Source organism: Oncorhynchus nerka, linkage group LG19, assembly GCF_034236695.1.
Source record: "Oncorhynchus nerka isolate Pitt River linkage group LG19, Oner_Uvic_2.0, whole genome shotgun sequence".
In the NCBI taxonomy this organism is placed as follows: Eukaryota; Metazoa; Chordata; class Actinopteri; order Salmoniformes; family Salmonidae; genus Oncorhynchus; species Oncorhynchus nerka.
The window spans coordinates 47,518,378-47,538,581 of NC_088414.1; the positions used below are offsets into that span (position 1 = coordinate 47,518,378).

The following is a 20,204-nucleotide window of genomic DNA, read 5'->3' on the forward strand; positions in this document are numbered from 1 at the left end:
TGAGTGAGTGAGTGAGTGAGTGAGTGAGTGAGTGAGTGAGTGAGTGCGTGAGTGCGTGCGTGCGTGCGTGCGTGCGTGCGTGCGTGTGTGTGCACACCCAAGCCCTGAGCCCTGCCTTCACACACTGTATCATATACAGGCACAGTCATATACAGGACATGCATTACATTACATATGCTGTTTGTAGTGTGTATGTCTTTCCATGGCTTTGCACCCACAGCAGACTAGGCCCAGGTCCAGACAGGGGGCTTGAGTACAGCTGGTGGCTCAGCAAAAGGACCTGGATCCTGGGTAGAAGGAGGAAGGAAGAAGGGGCTGAGCTCACAATCTGGCAGTGATGCTCTCTCCTCTTCCCTTTGGCCCATCGTTGGAGGCTATGCTGGCAAGCACACTGAAGCTCTCACTCTCTCCCCACCCTCTCTTTCTCTCTCCCATATCTCTCTCCCATATCTCTCTCCTTCCTCCCCCCTCTCTCTCCCTTTGGAGCATGGTTGGAGACTGGCATGCATACTGAAGCTCTCTCTCTATCCCCCCTCCTCTCTCTCTCCCTCCCTCCCCTTTTTCCCTCCCTCCCTCCCTCCCTCCCTCCCTCCCTCCCTCTGACCCATGGTTAGAGTCTAGGCTGGCATGCATACTGAAGCTACAGTGTTTATTTGATAACAGCTCAGTGAAGAGCAGTGGCCTGTCATTTGTTAACAGTTCACTGTGTTATTATTTTGCGGTAGAATAGGGTTAATATAGTATAATAGTAGTATAGGGTTAGGGTTAATATTGTATAATAGTAGTATAGGGTTAGGGTTAATATAGTATAATAGTACTATAGGGTTAATATAGTATAATAGTACTATAGGGTTAATATAGTATAATAGTAGTATAGGGTTAGGGTTAATATAGTATAATAGTACTATAGGGTTAATATAGTATAATAGTACTATAGGGTTAATATAGTATAATAGTACTATAGGGTTAATATAGTATAATAGTAGTATAGGGTTAGGGTTAATATAGTATAATAGTACTATAGGGTTAATATAGTATAATAGTAGTATAGGGTTAATATAGTATAATAGTAGTATAGGGTTAATATAGTATAATAGTAGTATAGGGTTAATATAGTATAATATTAGTATAGGGTTAATATAGTATAATAGTAGTATAGGGTTAATATAGTATAATAGTAGTATAGGGTTAATATAGTATAATAGTACTATAGGGTTAATATAGTATAATAGTAGTATAGGGTTAATATAGTATAATAGTAGTATAGGGTTAATATAGTATAATAGTAGTATAGGGTAAATATAGTATAATAGTAGTATAGGGTTAATATAGTATAATAGTAGTATAGCGTTAATATAGTATAATAGTAGTATAGGTTAGGGTTAATATAGTATAATAGTAGTATAGGGTTAATATAGTATAATAGTAGTATAGGGTTAATATAGTATAATAGTAGTATAGGTTAATATAGTATAATAGTAGTATAGCGTTAATATAGTATAATAGTAGTATAGGGTTAGGGTTAATATAGTATAATAGTAGTATAGGGTTAATATAATAGTAGTATAGGTTAATATAGTATAATAGTAGTATAGGGTTAATATAGTATAATAGTAGTATAGGGTTAAATATAGTATAATAGTAGTATAGGGTTAATATAGTATTATAGTAGTATAGGGTTAGGGTTAATATAGTATAATAGTACTATAGGGTTAATATAGTAAAATAGTAGTATAGGGTTAGGGTTAATATAGTATAATAGTAGTATAGGGTTAATATAGTATAATAGTAGTATAGGGTTAATATAGTATAATAGTAGTATAGGGTTAATATAGTATAATAGTAGTATAGGGTAAATATAGTATAATAGTAGTATAGGTTAATATAGTATTATAGTAGTATAGGTTAGGTTAATATAGTATAATAGTACTATAGGGTTAATATAGTATAATAGTAGTATAGGTTAATATAGTATAATAGTAGTATAGGGTTAATATAGTATAATAGTAGTATAGCGTTAATATAGTATAATAGTAGTATAGGGTTAGGGTTAATATAGTATAATAGTAGTATAGGGTTAATATAGTATAATAGTAGTATAGGGTTAGGGTTAATATAGTATAATAGTACTATAGGGTTAATATAGTATAATAGTAGTATAGGGTTAGGATTAATATAGTATAATATTAGTATAGGGTTAATATAGTATAATAGTAGTATAGGGTTAATATAGTATAATAGTAGTATAGGTTAATATAGTATAATAGTAGTATAGGGTTAATATAGTATAATAGTAGTATAGGGTTAATATAGTATAATAGTACTATAGGGTTAATGTAGTATAATAGTAGTATAGGGTTAATATAGTATAATAGTAGTATAGGGTTAATATAGTATAATAGTAGTATAGGTTAATATAGTATAATAGTAGTATAGGGTTAATATAGTATAATAGTAGTATAGGGTTAATATAGTATAATAGTAGTATAGGGTTAATATGGTATAATAGTAGTATAGGGTTAATATAGTATTATAATAGTATAGGGTTAATATAGTATAATAGTAGTATAGGGTTAATATAGTATAATAGTAGTATAGGGTTAATATGGTATTATAATAGTATAGGGTTAATATAGAATAATAGTAGTATAGGGTTAGGGTTAATATAGTATAATAGTAGTATAGGGTTAATATAGTATAATCGTAGTATAGGGTTAGGGTTAATATAGTATAATAGTAGTATAGGGTTAGGGTTAATGTAGTATAATAGTAGTATAGGGTTAATATAGTATAATAGTACTATAGGGTTAGGGTTCATGTAGTATAATAGTAGAATAGGTTTAATATAGTATAATAGTAGTATAGGGTTAATATAGTATAATGGTAGTATAGGGTTAATGTAGTATAATGGTAGTATAGGGTTAATGTAGTATAATAGTAGTATATGGTTAATATAATATAATAGTACTATAGGGTTAATATAGTATAATAGTAGTATAGGGTTAATATAGTATTATAGTAGTATAGGGTTAGGTTAATATAGTATAATAGTAGTATAGGGGTTAATATAGTATTATATTAGTATAGGGTTAATATAGTATTATAGTAGTATAAGGTTAATATAGTATAATAGTAGTATAGGGTTAGGGTTAATATAGTATAATAGTAGTATAGGGTTAATATAGTATAATAGTAGTATAGGGTTAATATAGTATAATAGTAGTATAGGGTTAATATAGTATAATAGTAGTATAGGGTTAATATAGTATAATAGTAGTATAGGGTTAATATAGTGTAATAGTAGTATAGGGTTAATATTTTATAATAGTAGTATAGGGTTAATATAGTATAATAGTACTATAGGGTTAATATAGTATAATAGTAGTATAGGGTTAATATAGTATACTAGTACTATAGGGTTAGGGTTAATATAGTATAATAGTAGTATATGGTTAATATAGTATAATAGTAGTATAGGGTTAATATAGTATAATAGTAGTATAGGGTTGATATAGTATAATAGTAGTATAGGGTTAATATAGTATAATAGTACTATAGGGTTAATATAGTATAATAATCTCTCTGTCTCTCCCTAACTCTGCCCCTCTGTCTCTCTGTCTCTCCCTAACTCTGTCCCTCTGTCTCTCTGTCTCTCCCTAACTCTGTCCCTCAGTCTCCCTGTCTCTCCCTAACTCTGTCCCTCGCTCTCTCTGTCTCTCCCTAACTCTGCCCCTCTGTCTCTCTGTCTCTCCCTAACTCTGTTCCTCTCTCTCTCTTTCTCTCCCTAACTCAAATCAAATCAAATCAAATGTATTTATATAGCCCTTCGTACATCAGCTGATATCTCAAAGTGCTGTACAGAAACCCTGCCTAAAACCCCAAACAGCAAACAATGCAGGTGTAAAAGCACGGTGGCTAGGAAAAACTCCCTAGAAAGGCCAAAACCTAGGAAGAAACCTAGAGAGGAACCAGGCTATGTGGGGTGGCCAGTCCTCTTCTGGCTGTGCCGGGTAGAGATTATAACAGAACATGACCAAGATGTTCAAATGTTCATAAATGACCAGCATGGTCGAATAATAATAAGGCAGAACAGTTGAAACTGGAGCAGCAGCACAGTCAGGTGGACTGGGGACAGCAAGGAGTCATCATGTCAGGTAGTCCTGGGACATGGTCCTAGGGCCCAGGCCAGTTGAAACTGGAGCAGCAGCATGGCCAGGTGGACTGGGGACAGCAAGGAGTCATCATGTCAGGTAGTCCTGGGGCATGGTCCTAGGGCTCAGGTCCTCCGAGAGAGAAAGAAAGAGAGAAGGAGAGAATTAGAGAATGCACACTTAGATTCACACAGGACACCGAATAGGACAGGAGAAGTACTCAGATATAACAAACTGACCCTAGCCCCCGACACATAAACTACTGCAGCATAAATACTGGAGGCTGAGACAGGAGGGGTCAGGGAGACACTGTGGCCCCATCCGAGGACACCCCGGACAGGGCCAAACAGGAAGGATATAACCCCACTCACTTTGCCAAAGCACAGCCCCCACACCACTAGAGGGATATCTTCAACCACCAACTTACCATCCTGAGACAAGGCCGAGTATAGCCCACAAAGATCTCCTAACTCTGTCCCTCTCTCTCCGTCTCTCCTAACTCTGTCCCTCGCTCTCTCTGTATCTCCCTAACTCTGTCCCTCTCTCTCTCTGTCTCTCCCTAACTCTGTCCCCCTCTCTCTCTCTGTCTCTCCCTAACTCTGTCCCTCTCTCTCTCTGTCTCTCCCTAACTCTGTCCCTCACTCTCTCTGTCTCTCCCTAACTCTGTCCCTCGCTCTCTCTGTCTCTCCCTAACTCTGTCCCTCGCTCTCTCTGTCTCTCCCTAACTCTGTCCCTCGCTCTCTCTCTCTCTGTCCCTCCCTAACTCTGTCCCTCGCTCTCTCTGTCTCTCCCTAACTCTGTCCCTCTCTCTCTCTCTCTGTCCCTCCCTAACTCTGTCCCCCTCTCTCTCTGTCTCTCCCTAACTCTGTCCCTCTCTCTCTCTGTCTCTCCCTAACTCTGTCCCTCGCTCTCTCTGTCTCTCCCTAACTCTGTCCCTCGCTCTTTCTGTCTCTCCCTAACTCTGTCCCTCGCTCTCTCTGTCTCTCCCTAACTCTGTCCCTCGCTCTCTCTGTCTCTGTCTCTCCCTAACTCTGTCCCCCTCTCTCTCTGTCTCTCCTAACTCTGTCCTCTCTCTCTCTGTCCCTCTCTAACTCTGTCCCTCGCTCTCTCTCTGTCTCTCCCTAACTCTGTCCCTCGCTCTCTCTGTCTCTCCCTAACTCTGTCCCTCGCTCTCTGTCTCTCCCTAACTCTGTCCCTCGCTCTCTCTGTCTCTCCCTAACTCTGTCCCTCGCTCTCTCTCTCTCTGTCCCCCTAACTCTGTCCCTCGCTCTCTCTGTCTCTCCCTAACTCTGTCCCTCGCTCTCTCTCTCTGTCCCTCCCTAACTCTGTCCCTCGCTCTCTCTCTCTCTGTCCCTCTCTCAATTCAATTCAATTTAAGGGCTTTATTGTAATTGGAAACACACGTTAACATTTCCAAAGTAAGTGAACTAGACAATAAACAAAAATGAAATTAACAATATAAATTACCTGTGAACTTTACGCTAACAAAAGTTCCAAAATAATACAGAAATGACAAAAGTCATATATATACATATTATGTGCAAATAGTACAAAAGGGAGAATAAATAAATATAAATATGGGTTGTATTTAAAATTGTATCTGTTCTTCACTGGTTGCCCTTTTCTTGTGGCAACAGGTCACAATCTTGCTGCTGTGATGGCACACTGTGGTATTTCACCCAATAAGATGTTTGAGTTTATCAAAAGTAGATTTGTTTTCAAATTCTTTGTGGGTCTATGGAAATATGTGTCTCTAATATGGACACACATTTGGCAGGAGGTTAGGAAGTGCAGCTCAGTTTCCACCTCATTCTGTGGGCAGTGTGGTCATAGCCTGTCTTCTCTTGAAGACCAGGTCTGCCTACGGCGGCCTTTCTCAATAGCAAGGCTATGCTCACTGAGTCTGTACATAGTCAAAGCTTTCCTTAAGTTTAATGGGTCAGTCACAGTGGTCAGGTATTCTGCCACTGTGTACTCTCTGTTTAGGGCCAAATAGCATTCTAGTTTGCTCTGTTTGTTTTATTGATGAAGTCAGTCTCTCCTCCACTTTGAGCCTTGAGAGATTGACATGCATATTATTAATGTTAGCTCTCTGTGTATATTTAAGGGCCAGCCGTGCTGCCCTGTTCTGAGCCAATTGTAATTTTCAGAGGTCCCTCTTGATGGCACCTGACCAGACGACTGAACAGTAGTCCAGGTGCGACAAAACTAGGACCTGTAGGACCTGCCCTGTTGATAGTGTTGTTAAGAAGGTAGAAACTAGGGCCTGTAGGACCTGACTTGTTGATAGTGCTGTTAAGAAGGTAGAAACTAGGGCCTGTAGGACCTGCCTTGTTGATAGTGCTGTTAAGAAGGTAGAAACTAGGGCCTGGAGAACCTGACTTGTTGATAGTGCTGTTAAGAAGGTAGAAACTAGGGCCTGTAGGACCTGCCTTGTTGATAGTGCTGTTAAGAAGGTAGAAACTAGGGCCTGGAGAACCTGCCTTGTTGATAGTGTTGTTAAGATGGTAGATTAGCGCTTTATTATGGACATACTTCTCCCAATCTTAGCTACTGTTGTAACAATATGTTTTGACCATGACAGTTTAAATTAGTTGAGGTTTACAGGTTTACAGGTTTAGTTGAGGTTTACAGTTTCATTAATGATTTGTCCCAAATACAATGACTTTAATTTTAGAAATATTTAGGACAAACCTATTTCTTGCCACCCATTTTGAAACAAACTGCAGCTCTTTGTTAGATGTTGCAGTGATTTCACTCGCTTTAGTGGCTGACGTGTATAGTGTTGAGTCATCTGCAAAACTAGCTTTACTCAAAGCCAGTGACATGTCATTTGTAAAAAAAAAAAGTAAAAAACAAAAGTAAGGGGCCTAGACAGCTACCCTGGGGAATTCCTGATTCTACTTGGATTATGTTGGAGAGGGTTCCATTAAAGAACACCCTCTGTGTTCCGTTAGACAGGTAACTCTTTATCCACATTATAGCAGGGGGTGTAAAGCGTGACATAAATAGGACAGATAATCAAGGAGGTGATGGAGTCCAGGTGAGTGTCAGTAAGCGCTGGTGCGAGTGACGATGGTGACAGGTGTGTGTAATAATCAGCTGTCTAGTGAGAGGGAGAATACATGACAAATATAGCAAGGGTTGTAAAGCCATAACACCTACGTTTTTCCAGCAGCAGACCATGATCGATAATGTCAAAAGCCGCACTGAAGTTTAAAAAAACAGCTCCCACAATCTGTTTATCATCAATTTCTCTCAGCCGTTCATCAGTTATTTGTGTAAGTGCTGTGCTTGTTGAATGTCCTTCCCTATAAGAATGCTGAAAATCTGTTGTTTGCAGTAAAAATTGTATTATATCTGGTCGAACACAAATTTTCCCCAAAAGTCTACTATTAGACCTCAATAATTTTCCATCCAAGTTATCAGACCCTGGTGGTTTGTTGATAGATAACAAAAAAATAATCACCTCTTCCACAGTGATATCATTTATATTTGTATCTATATTTGTGGTCATGGCAACTGGACCTTTTTTGTAACACCATTATTTGTGTATTACTGAGATTTACTGTCAGGGCCCAGGTCGGTCAGAATCTGTGCAGAAGATCTAGGTGATGCTGTTGGCCCTAATTGGTTGGGGACATTTGACTTCAGATTCTAGTAAGCCAGGTGTTGCGGAATGCTCTAATTCCCTTGACAATTTGTTGACAGTGAGCTCCAAAACTATTGGGACACATGTTTTGTTGTTTTGGCTCTGCACTATGGATTTGAAATGATACAATGCCTGTAACGGGTGTCGTCGTTGGATGAGGAGGAATCGGACCAAAGCGCAGCGTGATAAGTGTTCATGACTTTTATTGAACTGACCACTGAAACAAAATAACAAGGTGAATAAACGAAACCGAAACAGTCCTGTCAGGTACAGAAAGCAACTACCTACCAAACATAGGTGGGAAAAAGCTACCTAAGTATGGTTCCCAATCAGAGACAACGATAGACAGCTGTCCCTGATTGAGAACCATACCCGGCCAAAACAAAGAAATACAAAACAGAAAAAATAACATAGAATGCCCACCCAAATCACATCCTGACCAAAATAGAGACATAAAAAGCTCTACGTTCAGGGTGTGACAATGCCTATGAGGATAAAATGCAGACTGTTAGCTTTAATTTGACCAAAAGTATTCGGACAAAATTCACTTATATGTGTATTAAAAAGTGATAAAAGTTTAGTATTTGGTCCCATATTCATAGCACACAATGACTACATCAGGATTGTGACTCTACACATTTGTTGGATGCATTTGCTGTTTTGTTTCGGTTGTGTTTCAGATTAGAACCCAGTGGGTTGTGGTAGTCCACTAGTTGATTCCACCAATTTGATCAAGATTGGATAATAATAATAATAATAATAATAATTTATCCATACATTTTCATTTACATCTCCTCTTCGTTGTTGTTGTTTGTTTTAAAAAATAGTCCAAATTAGTGAAGTGAAAAAAATAAATAATAATTAGCAGAAAAGTGGTGCGTGCATATGTATTCACCCCCTTTGCTATGAAGCCCCAAAATAAGATTTGGTGCAACCAATTACCTTCTGAAGTCACATAATTAGTTAAATAAAGTCCACCTGTGTGCAATCAATGTGTCACATGATCTGTCACATGATCTCAGTATATATATATACACCTGTTCTGAAAGGCCCCAGAGTCTGCAACACCACTAAGCAAGGGGCAACACCACTAAGCAAGGGGCACCATAAAGACCAAGGAGCTCTCCAAACAGGTCAGGGACAAAGTTGTGGAGAAGTACAGATCAGGGTTTGGTTATAAAAAAATATCAGAAACTTTGAACATCCCACGGAGCAACATTAAATCCATTATTTAAAACATGGCACCACAACAAACCTGCCAAGAGAGGACCACCCAACAAAACTCAGAGACCAGGAAAGGGGGACATTAATCAGAGAGGCAACAAAGAGACCAAATATAACCCTGAAGGAGCTGCAAAGCTCCACAGTGAGATTAGAGTATCTGTACATAGGATCACTTTAAGCCATACACTCCACAGAGCTGGGATTTACGGAAGAGTGGCCAGAGAAAAGCCATTGTTTAAAGAAAAAAAATAAGCAAACACATTTGGTGTTTTCCAAAAGGCATGTGGGAGACTCCCCAAACATATGGAAGAAGGTACTCTGGTCAGATAAGAATAAAATTGAGCTTTTTGGCCATCAAGGAAAATGCTATGTCTGGCGCAAACCCAACACCTTTCATCACCCCGAGAACACCATCCATTCACCATCCACCATTGTTTTTCATTGGCAGGGACTGGAAACTGGTCAGAATTGAAGCAATGATGGATGGTGCTAAATACAGGGAAATTCTTGAGGGAAACCTGTTTCAGTCTTCCAGCTATTTTAATTCCAGGTTGTAAGGCAACAAAATAGGAGAAATGCGGGTGAATACTTTTTGCAAGCTACTGTATATAGGGTGTGGCCAGGGTTTGTTTGTGGGGGGTTGACTGGTTGGGGTGGGGGTGGGGATGGTGATGCTGTGGTCTGGGTGTAAGTCCTCTTGGCTTGGATCCTCCGGGTGCAGGTCCTCTCGATGAAGGTCTGGGAGGGTCTTGCAGGTCCTCTCGTTGAAGGTCTGGGAGGGTCTTGCAGGTCCTCTCGATGAAGGTCTGGGAGGGTCTTGCAGGTCCTCTCGATGAAGGTCTGGGAGGGTCTTGCAGGTCCTCTCGTTGAAGGTCTGGGAGGGTCTTGCAGGTCCTCTCGATAAAGGTCTGGGAGGGTCTTGCAGGTCCTCTCGATGAAAGTCTGGGAGGGTCTTGCAGGTCCTCTCGATGAAGGTCTGGGAGGGTCTTGCAGGTCCTCTCGATGAAGGTCTGGGAGGGTCTTGCAGGTCCTCTCGATGAAGGTCTGGGAGGGTCTTGCAGGTCCTCTCGATGAAGGTCTGGGAGGGTCTTGCAGGTCCTCTCGATGAAGGTCTGGGAGGGTCTTGCAGGTTCTCTCGATGAAGGTCTGGGAGGGTCTTGCAGGTCCTCTCGATGAAGGTCTGGGAGGGTCTTGCAGGTCCTCTCGATTAAGGTCTGGGAGGGTCTTGCAGGTCCTCTCGATGAAGGTCTGGGAGGGTCTTGCAGGTCCTCTCGATGAAGGTCTGGGAGGGTCTTGCAGGTCCTCTCGATGAAGGTCTGGGAGGGTCTTGCAGGTCTGGGCGGGGCGATCATCGCTCTGTTGCTCCTGTGCTGAGGGTGCGGTTGAGTCTGATGTCTTTTCAAGAGTCCAGGTTGGCTCTGTCGCTTTGTAGAGGTGTACCTGGTCGTAGAGGGTAGACATTGGTCACATTGGGAAATCCGCTCTACGGATGAAAGCATTTTTGTGGTAATGGGTTGGGGAAAGACTTCCTTCTTATTTCAGAAGGATACAGAAGGAGAGAAGGAGGAAGGGTGTAGCTTTAGTAAGTCAGAAAACGTTGCCCGCAATTTTATTAACAAAGCCCCTGATGCAGAACTGGAGACAGATGGAGGGAGTTAGGGAGGGAGGGAGGGATGGTTGAGTGGATGTGGGGGTGTATTTTATGAGGGGATCATTTGGCATATGAGTTCCTTTCTCTCCTTCCATCTCCATCTCACCCTCTCTCTCTAATTCTCTCTCTTTGCCTCACTCTCTCGCTCTCCCTCTATCGCTCTCTCTCTCTCCCTCTCTCTCTCTCTCTCGCTCTGTCTCTCTCTTCCTCTCTCTCCCTCTCTCCTCTCCCTCTCCTCTCTCTCTCCCTCTCTCTCTCCCTCTCCCTATATCTCTCCCTCTCCCTATCTCTCTCTCTCTCTCCCTCTATCTCCCTGTTCTCTCCCTCTCCCTCTCTCTCTCCCCCTCTCCCTATATCTCCCTCTCTATCTCCTTCTCTCTCCCTCTCCTCTCCTCTCTCCTCCTCTCTCTCTCCCTCTCCCTATATCTCTCTCTATCTCCCTCTCTCTCTCCCTCTCCCTATCTCTCTCTCTCCCTCTCCTTCTATCTCCCTCTCTCTCTCCTCCTCCTATCTCCCTCTATCTCCCTCTCTCTCCCTCCTCCTATCTCTCTCTCTCCCTCTCCTTCTATCTCCCTCTCTCTCTCCTCCTCCTATCTCCCTCTATCTCCTCTCTCTCCCTCTCCTTCTATCTCCTCTCTCTCCCCTCTCCTTCTCCTCTCCTCCTCCCTCCTCCTATCTCTCTCGCTCTCTCTCGCTCTCTCTGTTTGAGTGCTGTTATTACAGTACAGTGCATTGAAGCACACAGCTATGCCTAATGGAGAAGTGCACACACACACACACACACACACACACACACACACACACACACACACACACGCACACACACACACACACACAGAGACCAGAGGGCTGTCTGTCTTATCTCTGTGGCCAGAATTAGTGGCTCTAGCTGGGGAGGGGGCTTGTACATTCACCCAGCAGCTTAGAGAAAGGCAGAAGAGAGTGAGAGAGTGAGAGAGAGAGAGAGAGAGAGAGAGAGAGAGAGAGAGAGAGAGAGAGAGAGCAAAAAATGAGCTAAAGGACAAAATAAAAACCCTCCAACCCAAAAAGGCATGTGGTGTTGATGGTATCCTCAACAAAATGATCAAATATACAGACAACAAATTCCAATTGGCTATACTAAAACTCTTTAACATCATCCTTAGCTCTGGCATCTTCCCCAATATTTGGAACCAAGGACTGATCACCCCAATCCACAAAAGTGGAGACAAATTCAACCCCAACAACTACCGTGGGATATGCGTCAACAGTAACCTTGGGAAAATCCTCTGCATTATTATTAACAGCAGACTCGTACATTTCCTTAATGAAAACAATGTACTGAGCAAATGTCAAATTGGCTTTTTACCAAATTACCGTACAACAGACCATGTATTCACCTGCACACCCTAATTGACAAACAAAAAAAACAAAACAAAGGCAAAGTCTTCTCATGATTTGTTGATTTCAAAATTTGGCATGAGGGTCTGCTATACAAATTGATGGAAAGTGGTGTTGGGGGTAAAACATATGACATTATAAAATCCATGTACACAAACAACAAGTGTGCGGTTAAAATTGGCAAAAATCACACACATTTCTTCCCACAGGGCCATTTACATTTACATTTAAGTCATTTAGCAGACGCTCTTATCCAGAGCGACTTACAAATTGGTGCGTTCACCTTAAGACATCCAGTGGAACAGCCACTTTACAATAGTGCATCTAAATCTTTTAAGGGGGGGGGTGAGAAGGATTACTTTATCCTATCCTAGGTATTCCTTAAAGAGGTGGGGTTTCAGGTGTCTCCGGAAGGTGGTGATTGACTCTTCATCCTGGCGTCGTGAGGGAGTTTGTTCCACCATTGGGGGCCAGAGCAGCGAACAGTTTTGACTGGGCTGCGCGGGAACTGTACTTCTCAGTGGTAGGGAGGCGAGCAGGCCAGAGGTGGATGAACGCAGTGCCCTTGTTTGGGTGTAGGGCCTGATCAGAGCCTGGAGGTACTGAGGTGCCGTTCCCCTCACAGCTCCGTAGGCAAGCACCATGGTCTTGTAGCGGATGCGAGCTTCAACTGGAAGCCAGTGGGAGAGAGCGGAGGAGCGGGGTGACGTGAGAGAACTTGGGAAGGTTGAACACCAGATGGGCTGCGGCGTTCTGGATGAGTTGTAGGGGTTTAATGGCACAGGCAGGGAGCCCAGCCAACAGCGAGTTGCAGTAATCCAGACGGGAGATGACAAGTGCCTGGATTAGGACCTGCGCCGTTCCTGTGTGAGGCAGGGTCGTACTCTGCGGATGTTGTAGAGCATGAACCTACAGGAACGGGCCACCGCCTTGATGTTAGTTGAGAACGACAGGGTGTTGTCCAGGATCACGCCAAGGTTCTTAGCGCTCTGGGAGGAGGACACAATGGAGTTGTCAACCGTGATGGCGAGATCATGGAACGGGCAGTCCTTCCCCGGGAGGAAGAGCAGCTCCGTCTTGCCGAGGTTCAGCTTGAGGTGGTGATCCGTCATCCACACTGATATGTCTGCCAGACATGCAGAGATGCGATTCGCCACCTGGTCATCAGAAGGGGAAAGGAGAGATGAATTGTGTGTCGTCTGCATAGCAATGATAGGAGAGACCATGTGAGGTTATGACAGAGCCAAGTGACTTGGTGTATAGCGAGAATAGGAGAGGGCCTAGAACAGAGCCCTGGGGGACGCCAGTGGTGAGAGCGTGGTGAGGAGACAGATTCTCGCCACGCCACCTGGTAGGAGCGACCTGTCAGGTAGGACGCAATCCAAGCGTGGGCCGCGCCGGAGATGCCCAACTCTGAGAGGGTGGAGAGGAGGATCTGATGGTTCACAGTATCGAAGGCAGCCGATAGGTCTAGAAGGATGAGAGCAGAGGAGAGAGAGTTAGCTTTAGCAGTGCGGAGCGCCTCCGTGATACAGAGAAGAGCAGTCTCAGTTGAATGACTAGTCTTGAAACCTGACTGATTTGGATCAAGAAGGTCATTCTGAGAGAGATAGCGGGAGAGCTGGCCAAGGACGGCACGCTCAAGAGTTTTGGAGAGAAAAGAAAGAAGGGATACTGGTCTGTAGTTGTTGACATCGGAGGGATCGAGTGTAGGTTTTTCAGAAGGGGTGCAACTCTCGCTCTCTTGAAGACGGAAGGGACGTAGCCAGCGGTCAGGGATGAGTTGATGAGCGAGGTGAGGTAAGGGAGAAGGTCTCCGGAAATGGTCTGGAGAAGAGAGGAGGGATAGGGTCAAGCAGGCAAGTTGTTGGGCGGCCGGCCGTCACAAGACGCGAGATTTCATCTGGAGAGAGAGGGGAGAAAGAGGTCAGAGCACAGGGTAGGGCAGTGTGAGCAGAACCAGCGGTGTCGTTTGACTTAGCAAACGAGGATTGATGTCGCCGACCTTCTTTTCAAAATGGTTGACGAAGTCATCTGCAGAGAGGGAGGAGGGGGGAGGGGGAGGAGGATTCAGGAGGGTGGAGAAGGTGGCAAAGAGCTTCCTAGGTTAGAGGCAGATGCTTGGAATTTAGAGTGGTAGAAAGTGGCTTTAGCAGCAGAGACAGAAGAGGAAAATGTAGAGAGGAGGGAGTGAAAGGATGCCAGGTCCGCAGGGAGGCGAGATTTTCCTTCATTTCCGCTCGGCTGCCCGGAGCCCTGTTCTGTGAGCTCGCAATGAGTCGTCGAGCCACGGATGCGGGAGGGGAGGACCGAGCCGGCCTGGAGGATAGGGGACATAGAGAGTCAAAGGATGCAGAAAGGGAGGAGAGGAGGGTTGAGGAGGCAGAATCAGGAGATAGGTTGGAGAAGGTTTGAGCAGAGGGAAGAGATGATAGGATGGAAGAGGAGAGAGAGCGGGGAGAGAGAGCGAAGGTTGGGACGGCGCGATACCATCCGAGTAGGGGCAGGAAGTGTTGATGAGAGCGAGAGGGAAAAGGATACAAGGTAGTGGTCGGAGACTTGGAGGGAGTTGCAGTGAGGTTAGTGGAAGAACAGCATCTAGTAAAGATGAGGTCGAGCGTATTGCCTGCCTTGTGAGTAGGGGGAAGGTGAGAGGGTGAGGTCAAAAGAGGAGAGGAGTGGAAAGAAGGAGGAAGAGAGGAATGAGTCAAAGGTAGACGGGGAGGTTAAAGTCGCCCAGAACTGTGAGAGGTGAGCCGTCTCAGAAAGGAGCTTATCAAGGCATCAAGCTCATTGATGAACTCTCCGAGGGAACCTGGAGGGCGATAAATGATAAGGATGTTAAGCTTGAAAGGGCTGGTAACTGTGACAGCATGGAATTCAAAGGAGGCGATAGACAGATGGGTAAGGGGAGAAAGAGAGAATGACCACTTGGGAGAGATGAGGATCCCGGTGCCACCACCCCCGCTGACCAGAAGCTCTCGGGTGTGCGAGAACACGTGGGCGGACGAAGAGAGAGCAGTAGGAGTAGCAGTGTTATCTGTGGTGATCCATGTTTCCGTCAGTGCCAAGAAGTCGAGGGACTGGAGGGAGGCATAGGCTGAGATGAACTCTACCTTGTTGGCCGCAGATCGGCAGTTCCAGAGGCTACCGGAGACCTGAACTCCACGTGGGTCGTGCGCGCTGGGACCACCAGATTAGGGTGGCCGCGGCCACGCGGTGTGGAGCGTTTGTATGGTCTGTGCAGAGAGGAGAGAACAGGGATAGACAGACACATAGTTGACAAGCTACAGAAGAGGCTACGCTAATGCAAAGGAGATTGGAAGGACAAGTGGACTACACGTCTCGAATGTTCAGGAGTTAAGCTTACGTAGCAAGAATCTTATTGACTAAAATGATTAAAATGATACAGTACTGCTGAAGTAGGCTAGCTGGCAGTGGCTGCGTTGTTGACTTTGTAGGCTAGCTGGTAGTGGCTGCGTTGTTGGCACTACACTAATCAAGTCGCTCCGTTGAGTGTGATAGTTTCTACAGTGCTGCTATTCGGGGGCTAGCTGGCTAGCTAGCAGTGTTGATTACGTTACGCTTGCTAAAAGAACGACAATAGCTGGCTAGCTAACCTAGAAAATCGCTCTAGACTACACAATTATCTTTGATACAAAGATGGGTTATGTAGCTAGCTATGTAGCTAGCTACGATCAAACAAATCAAACCGTTGTACTGTAATGAATGAAATGAAAATGTGATACTACCTGTGGAGCGAAGCGGAATGCGACCGGTTGTTGAGTGAGGAAGTTCTATTCGGTAGACGTTGGCTAGCTGTTGGCTAGCTAGCAGTGTCTCCTACGTTAAGGACGACAAATAGCTGGCTAGCTAACCTCAGTAAATTAAGATAATCACTCTAAGACTACACACGCTAAACTACACAATTATCTTGATACGAAGACAGCAAAGACAACTATGTAGCTAGCTAACACTACATTAATCAAGTCGCTCAGTTGAGTGTAATAGTTTTTACAGTGCTGCTATTCGGAAGACGGTGGACGTTTGCTAGCTGGCTAGCTGGCTAGCTGCTGGGCAGATAGCAGTGCACTACGTTACGCATTGACGAAATACGATCATTACGCAATTATCTTTGATACAAAGACGGCTATGTGTTAGCTAAGAAGAAATTGCTAAAGATTAGACAAATCAAACCGTTGTACTATAATGAAATGTAATGAAATGTAATGAAAAGGATTATACTACCTGCGGACGAGCGTTCGGGATGCGACCGCCGCTCCAACCCGGAAGTACAAAAAAAAAAAAAAAAAAGGCCGTAGGGTGAGGCAGGGATGCAGCTTAAGCCCCACCCTCTTCAACATATATATCAATGAATTAGCGCGGGCACTAGAGTCTGCAGCACCTGGCCTCACCCTACTAGAATCTGAATCCAAAGTCAAATGTCTGCTGTTTGCTGATGATCTGGTGCTTCTGTCACCAACCAATGAGGGCTACAGCATCACCTAGATATTCTGCACAGATTCTGCCAGAGACCTGGGCCTGACAGTAAATCTCAGTAAGACCAAAATAATGGTGTCCTAAAAGGTCCAGTCGCCAGGACCACAAATACAAATTCCATCTAGACACCATTGCTCTAGAGCACACAAAACACTATACATACCTTAGCCTAAACATCAGCGCCACAGGTAACTTCCACAAAGCTGTGAAACTTAACTGAGAGACAAAGCAAGAAGGGCATTCTACGCCATCAATAGGAACATAAAATTCAACATACCAATGAGATCTGGCTAAAAATACTTGAATCAGTCATAGAGCCCATTGCCCTTTATGGTTGTAGAGGTCTGGGGTCCGCTCACCAACCAAGACTTCACAAAATGGGACAAACACCAAATTGAGACTCTGCATGCAGAATTCTGCAAAAATATCCTCCGTGTACAACGTAGAACACCAAATAATGCATGCAGAGCAGAATTAGGCCGATACCAACTAATTATCAAAATCCAGAAAAGAGCCATTCAATTCTACAACAACCTAAAAGGAAGCGATTCCCAAACCTTCATAACAAAGCCATCACTCTACAGAGAGATGAACCTGGAGAGAGTCCCCTGTCAGGCTGGTCCTGGTTGTGTTTGTGAACAGAGCCCCAGGACAGCAGCACAATTAGACCCAATCAAATCATGAGAAAACAAAAGATAATTACTTGACACATTGGAAAGAATTAACAAAACAACAGAGACTTCAGAATGCTATTTGGCCTTAAACAGAGAGTACACAATGGCAGAATACCTGTCCACCATGTGACTGACCAAAATTAAGGAAAGCTTTGACTATGTACAGACTCAGTGAGCATAGCTTTGCTATTGAGAAAGGCCGCCGTAGGCAGACAGCTCTCAAGAAGGCCAGCTATGTGCTCACTGCCCACAAAATGAGGTGGAAACTGAGCTGCACTTCCTTACCTCCTGTCCAATGTATGACCATATTAGAGAGACATATTTCCCTCAGATTACACAGGTCCACAAAGAATTTGAAAACAAACCCAATTTTGATAAACTCCACAGTGTGCCATCACAGCAGCAAGATTTGTGACCTGTTGTCACGAGAAAAGGGCAACCAGTGAAGAACAAACACCATCGTAAATACAACCCATATTTATGCTTATTTATTTTCCCTTGTCTCCTTTAACCATTTGTACATCGTTACAACACTGTATATATATATATATAACATGACATTTGTAATGTCTTTATTGTTTTGAAACTTCTATATATATAATATGACATTTGTAATGTCTTTATGGTTTTGAAACTTCTGTATGTGTAATGTTTACTGTTCATTTTTATATTTCACTTTTGTATTTTTATTGTTTATTTCACTTTATATATTCACTTTATATATTATCTACCTCACTTGCTTTTGCAATGTCAACACGTTTCCCTACGTTTCCTTTCCTTTTGCCAAGAAAGCCCCTTGAATTGAATTGAAACCCCCCCTTATCACTCTCAAATCTCAATACTTTATTTTTCCATACTCCTCTCTTTCTCCTTTTCCCACTTCTTGTCGTCCTCATCTTCTATCTTCCCTTGTCTCCTGTTTCCACTGGAAGACTGAGTCAGCTTGGTTCCACTGGAAGACTGAGTCAGCTTGGTTCCACTGGAAGACTGAGTCAGCTTGGTTCCACTGGAAGACTGAGTCAGCTTGGTTCCACTTCAATGTTGATTAGAGAATCTTGACTTGGGCAGAGACACACTGTCTACTGTAGAGAACCTAACAGACAACCCAGTATCTATATAAACCACTACTGTAGAGAACCTAACAGACAACCCGGTATCTATATAAACCACTACTGTAGAGAACCTAACAGACAACCCAGTATCTATATAAACCACTACTGTAGAGAACCTAACAGACAACCCAGTATCTATATAAACCACTACTGTAGAGAACCTAACAGACAACCCAGTATCTATATAAACCACTAGTGTAGAGAACCTAACAGACAACTCAGTATCTATATAAACCACTACTGTAGAGAACCTAACAGACAACCCAGTATCTATATAAACCACTACTGTAGAGAACCTAACAGACAACCCAGTATCTATATAAACCACTACTGTAGAGAACCTAACAGACAACCCAGTATCTATATAAACCACTACTGTAGAGAACCTAACAGACAACCCAGTATCTATATAAACCACTACTGTAGAGAACCTAACAGACAACCCAGTATCTATATAAACCACTACTGTAGAGAACCTAACAGACAACCCAGTATCTATATAAACCACTACTGTAGAGAACCTAACAGACAACCCAGTATCTATATAATATAGTATATATAAACATTGATTTGACTGAGGTTTGGTTGAGCTTCCAACTTGCTGTTGTTGAAGAACACTTTATTCATTAAATGTGATTCGTTTCCCACAAGATGGACAGTTTTCCCCTTCTCTACTCTCTCTAGGTGACCAGCAAAGACCGTCACCCACCCCAGCTCCGTCCCAGACCCCCAGGACTCTGCTCCCCAGCCAGTCAGCTCTGCGTGCTCCTGGGTTCAGCTCGGTGTGTCTCCCCCCTGGAGCTCCTGGAGCCCCTGGAGCCCCTGGAGCCCCTGGAGCTGGACGTCTGGCTGCGTTCGGGTTCATACGGAGCTCCAGTGTCTCATCTGTGTCCTCTCTCCACTCTGTTGAGAGCTCCCCGTCAGACCCCTGTCGACGTGAGTACCTCATCTATATATCTATCTAACTATCTAACTATCTAACTATCTAACTATCTATCTATCTATCTATCTATCTATCTATCTATCTATCTATCTATCTATCTATCTATCTATCTATCTATCTATCTATCTATCTAGACACTACAGTAGTGAGTCATTTAACAGACTCTCTGATCCAGAGTCACTTACAGTAGTGAGTCATTTAACAGACTCTCTGATCCAGAGTCACTACAGTAGTGAGTCATTTAACAGACTCTCTGATCCAGAGTCACTACAGTAGTGAGTCATTTAACAGACTCTCTGATCCAGAGTCACTACAGTAGTGAGTCATTTAACAGACTCTCTGATCCAGAGTCACTACAGTAGTGAGTCATTTAACAGAACTCTCTGATCCAGTCACTTACAGTAGTGAGTCATTTAACAGACTCTCTGATCCAGAGTCACTACAGTAGTGAGTCATTTAACAGGTAGTCACTGTACCTCTTGACAGTAAATCCTCTTAACAGGTAGTCACTGTGCCTCTTGACAGTAAATCCTCTTAACAGGTAGTCACTGTGCCTCTTGACAGTAAATCCTCTTAACAGGTAGTCACGGTACCTCTTGACAGTAAATCCTCTTAACAGGTAGTCACTGTGCCTCTTGACAGTAAACCCTCTTAACAGGTAGTCACTGTACCTCTTGACAGTAAATCCTCTTAACAGGTAGTCACTGTGCCTCTTGACAGTAAACCCTCTTAACAGGTAGTCACTGTGCCTCTTGACAGTAAATCCTCTTAACAGTCATTAACACTGTTGCGGCAGAGAGATAATCAAATGGTCTGACTGAGGTGATTGGGAAGAAGGGTCACACCAGGGGACCAGCGTGTGTGTGTGTGTGTGTGTGTGTTGGGGAAAGGGGTGCACCTGAGCTCCGTTACCTACG

The 20,204-nt window shown here is 43.3% G+C and overlaps 1 protein-coding gene across 1 annotated transcript in view; it reads left to right on the forward strand.

Annotated features, from left to right (window-relative positions):
* mtus2a (microtubule associated tumor suppressor candidate 2a) overlaps positions 1 to 20,204 on the forward strand; it is a 229,655-nt gene that overhangs the window by 27,539 nt on the left and 181,912 nt on the right. Inside the window, exon 5 of the mRNA XM_065005061.1 lies at positions 19,029 to 19,280. Coding sequence (XP_064861133.1) covers positions 19,029 to 19,280 — 252 coding nt within the window. The remainder of the gene's footprint in view (positions 1 to 19,028; positions 19,281 to 20,204) is intronic.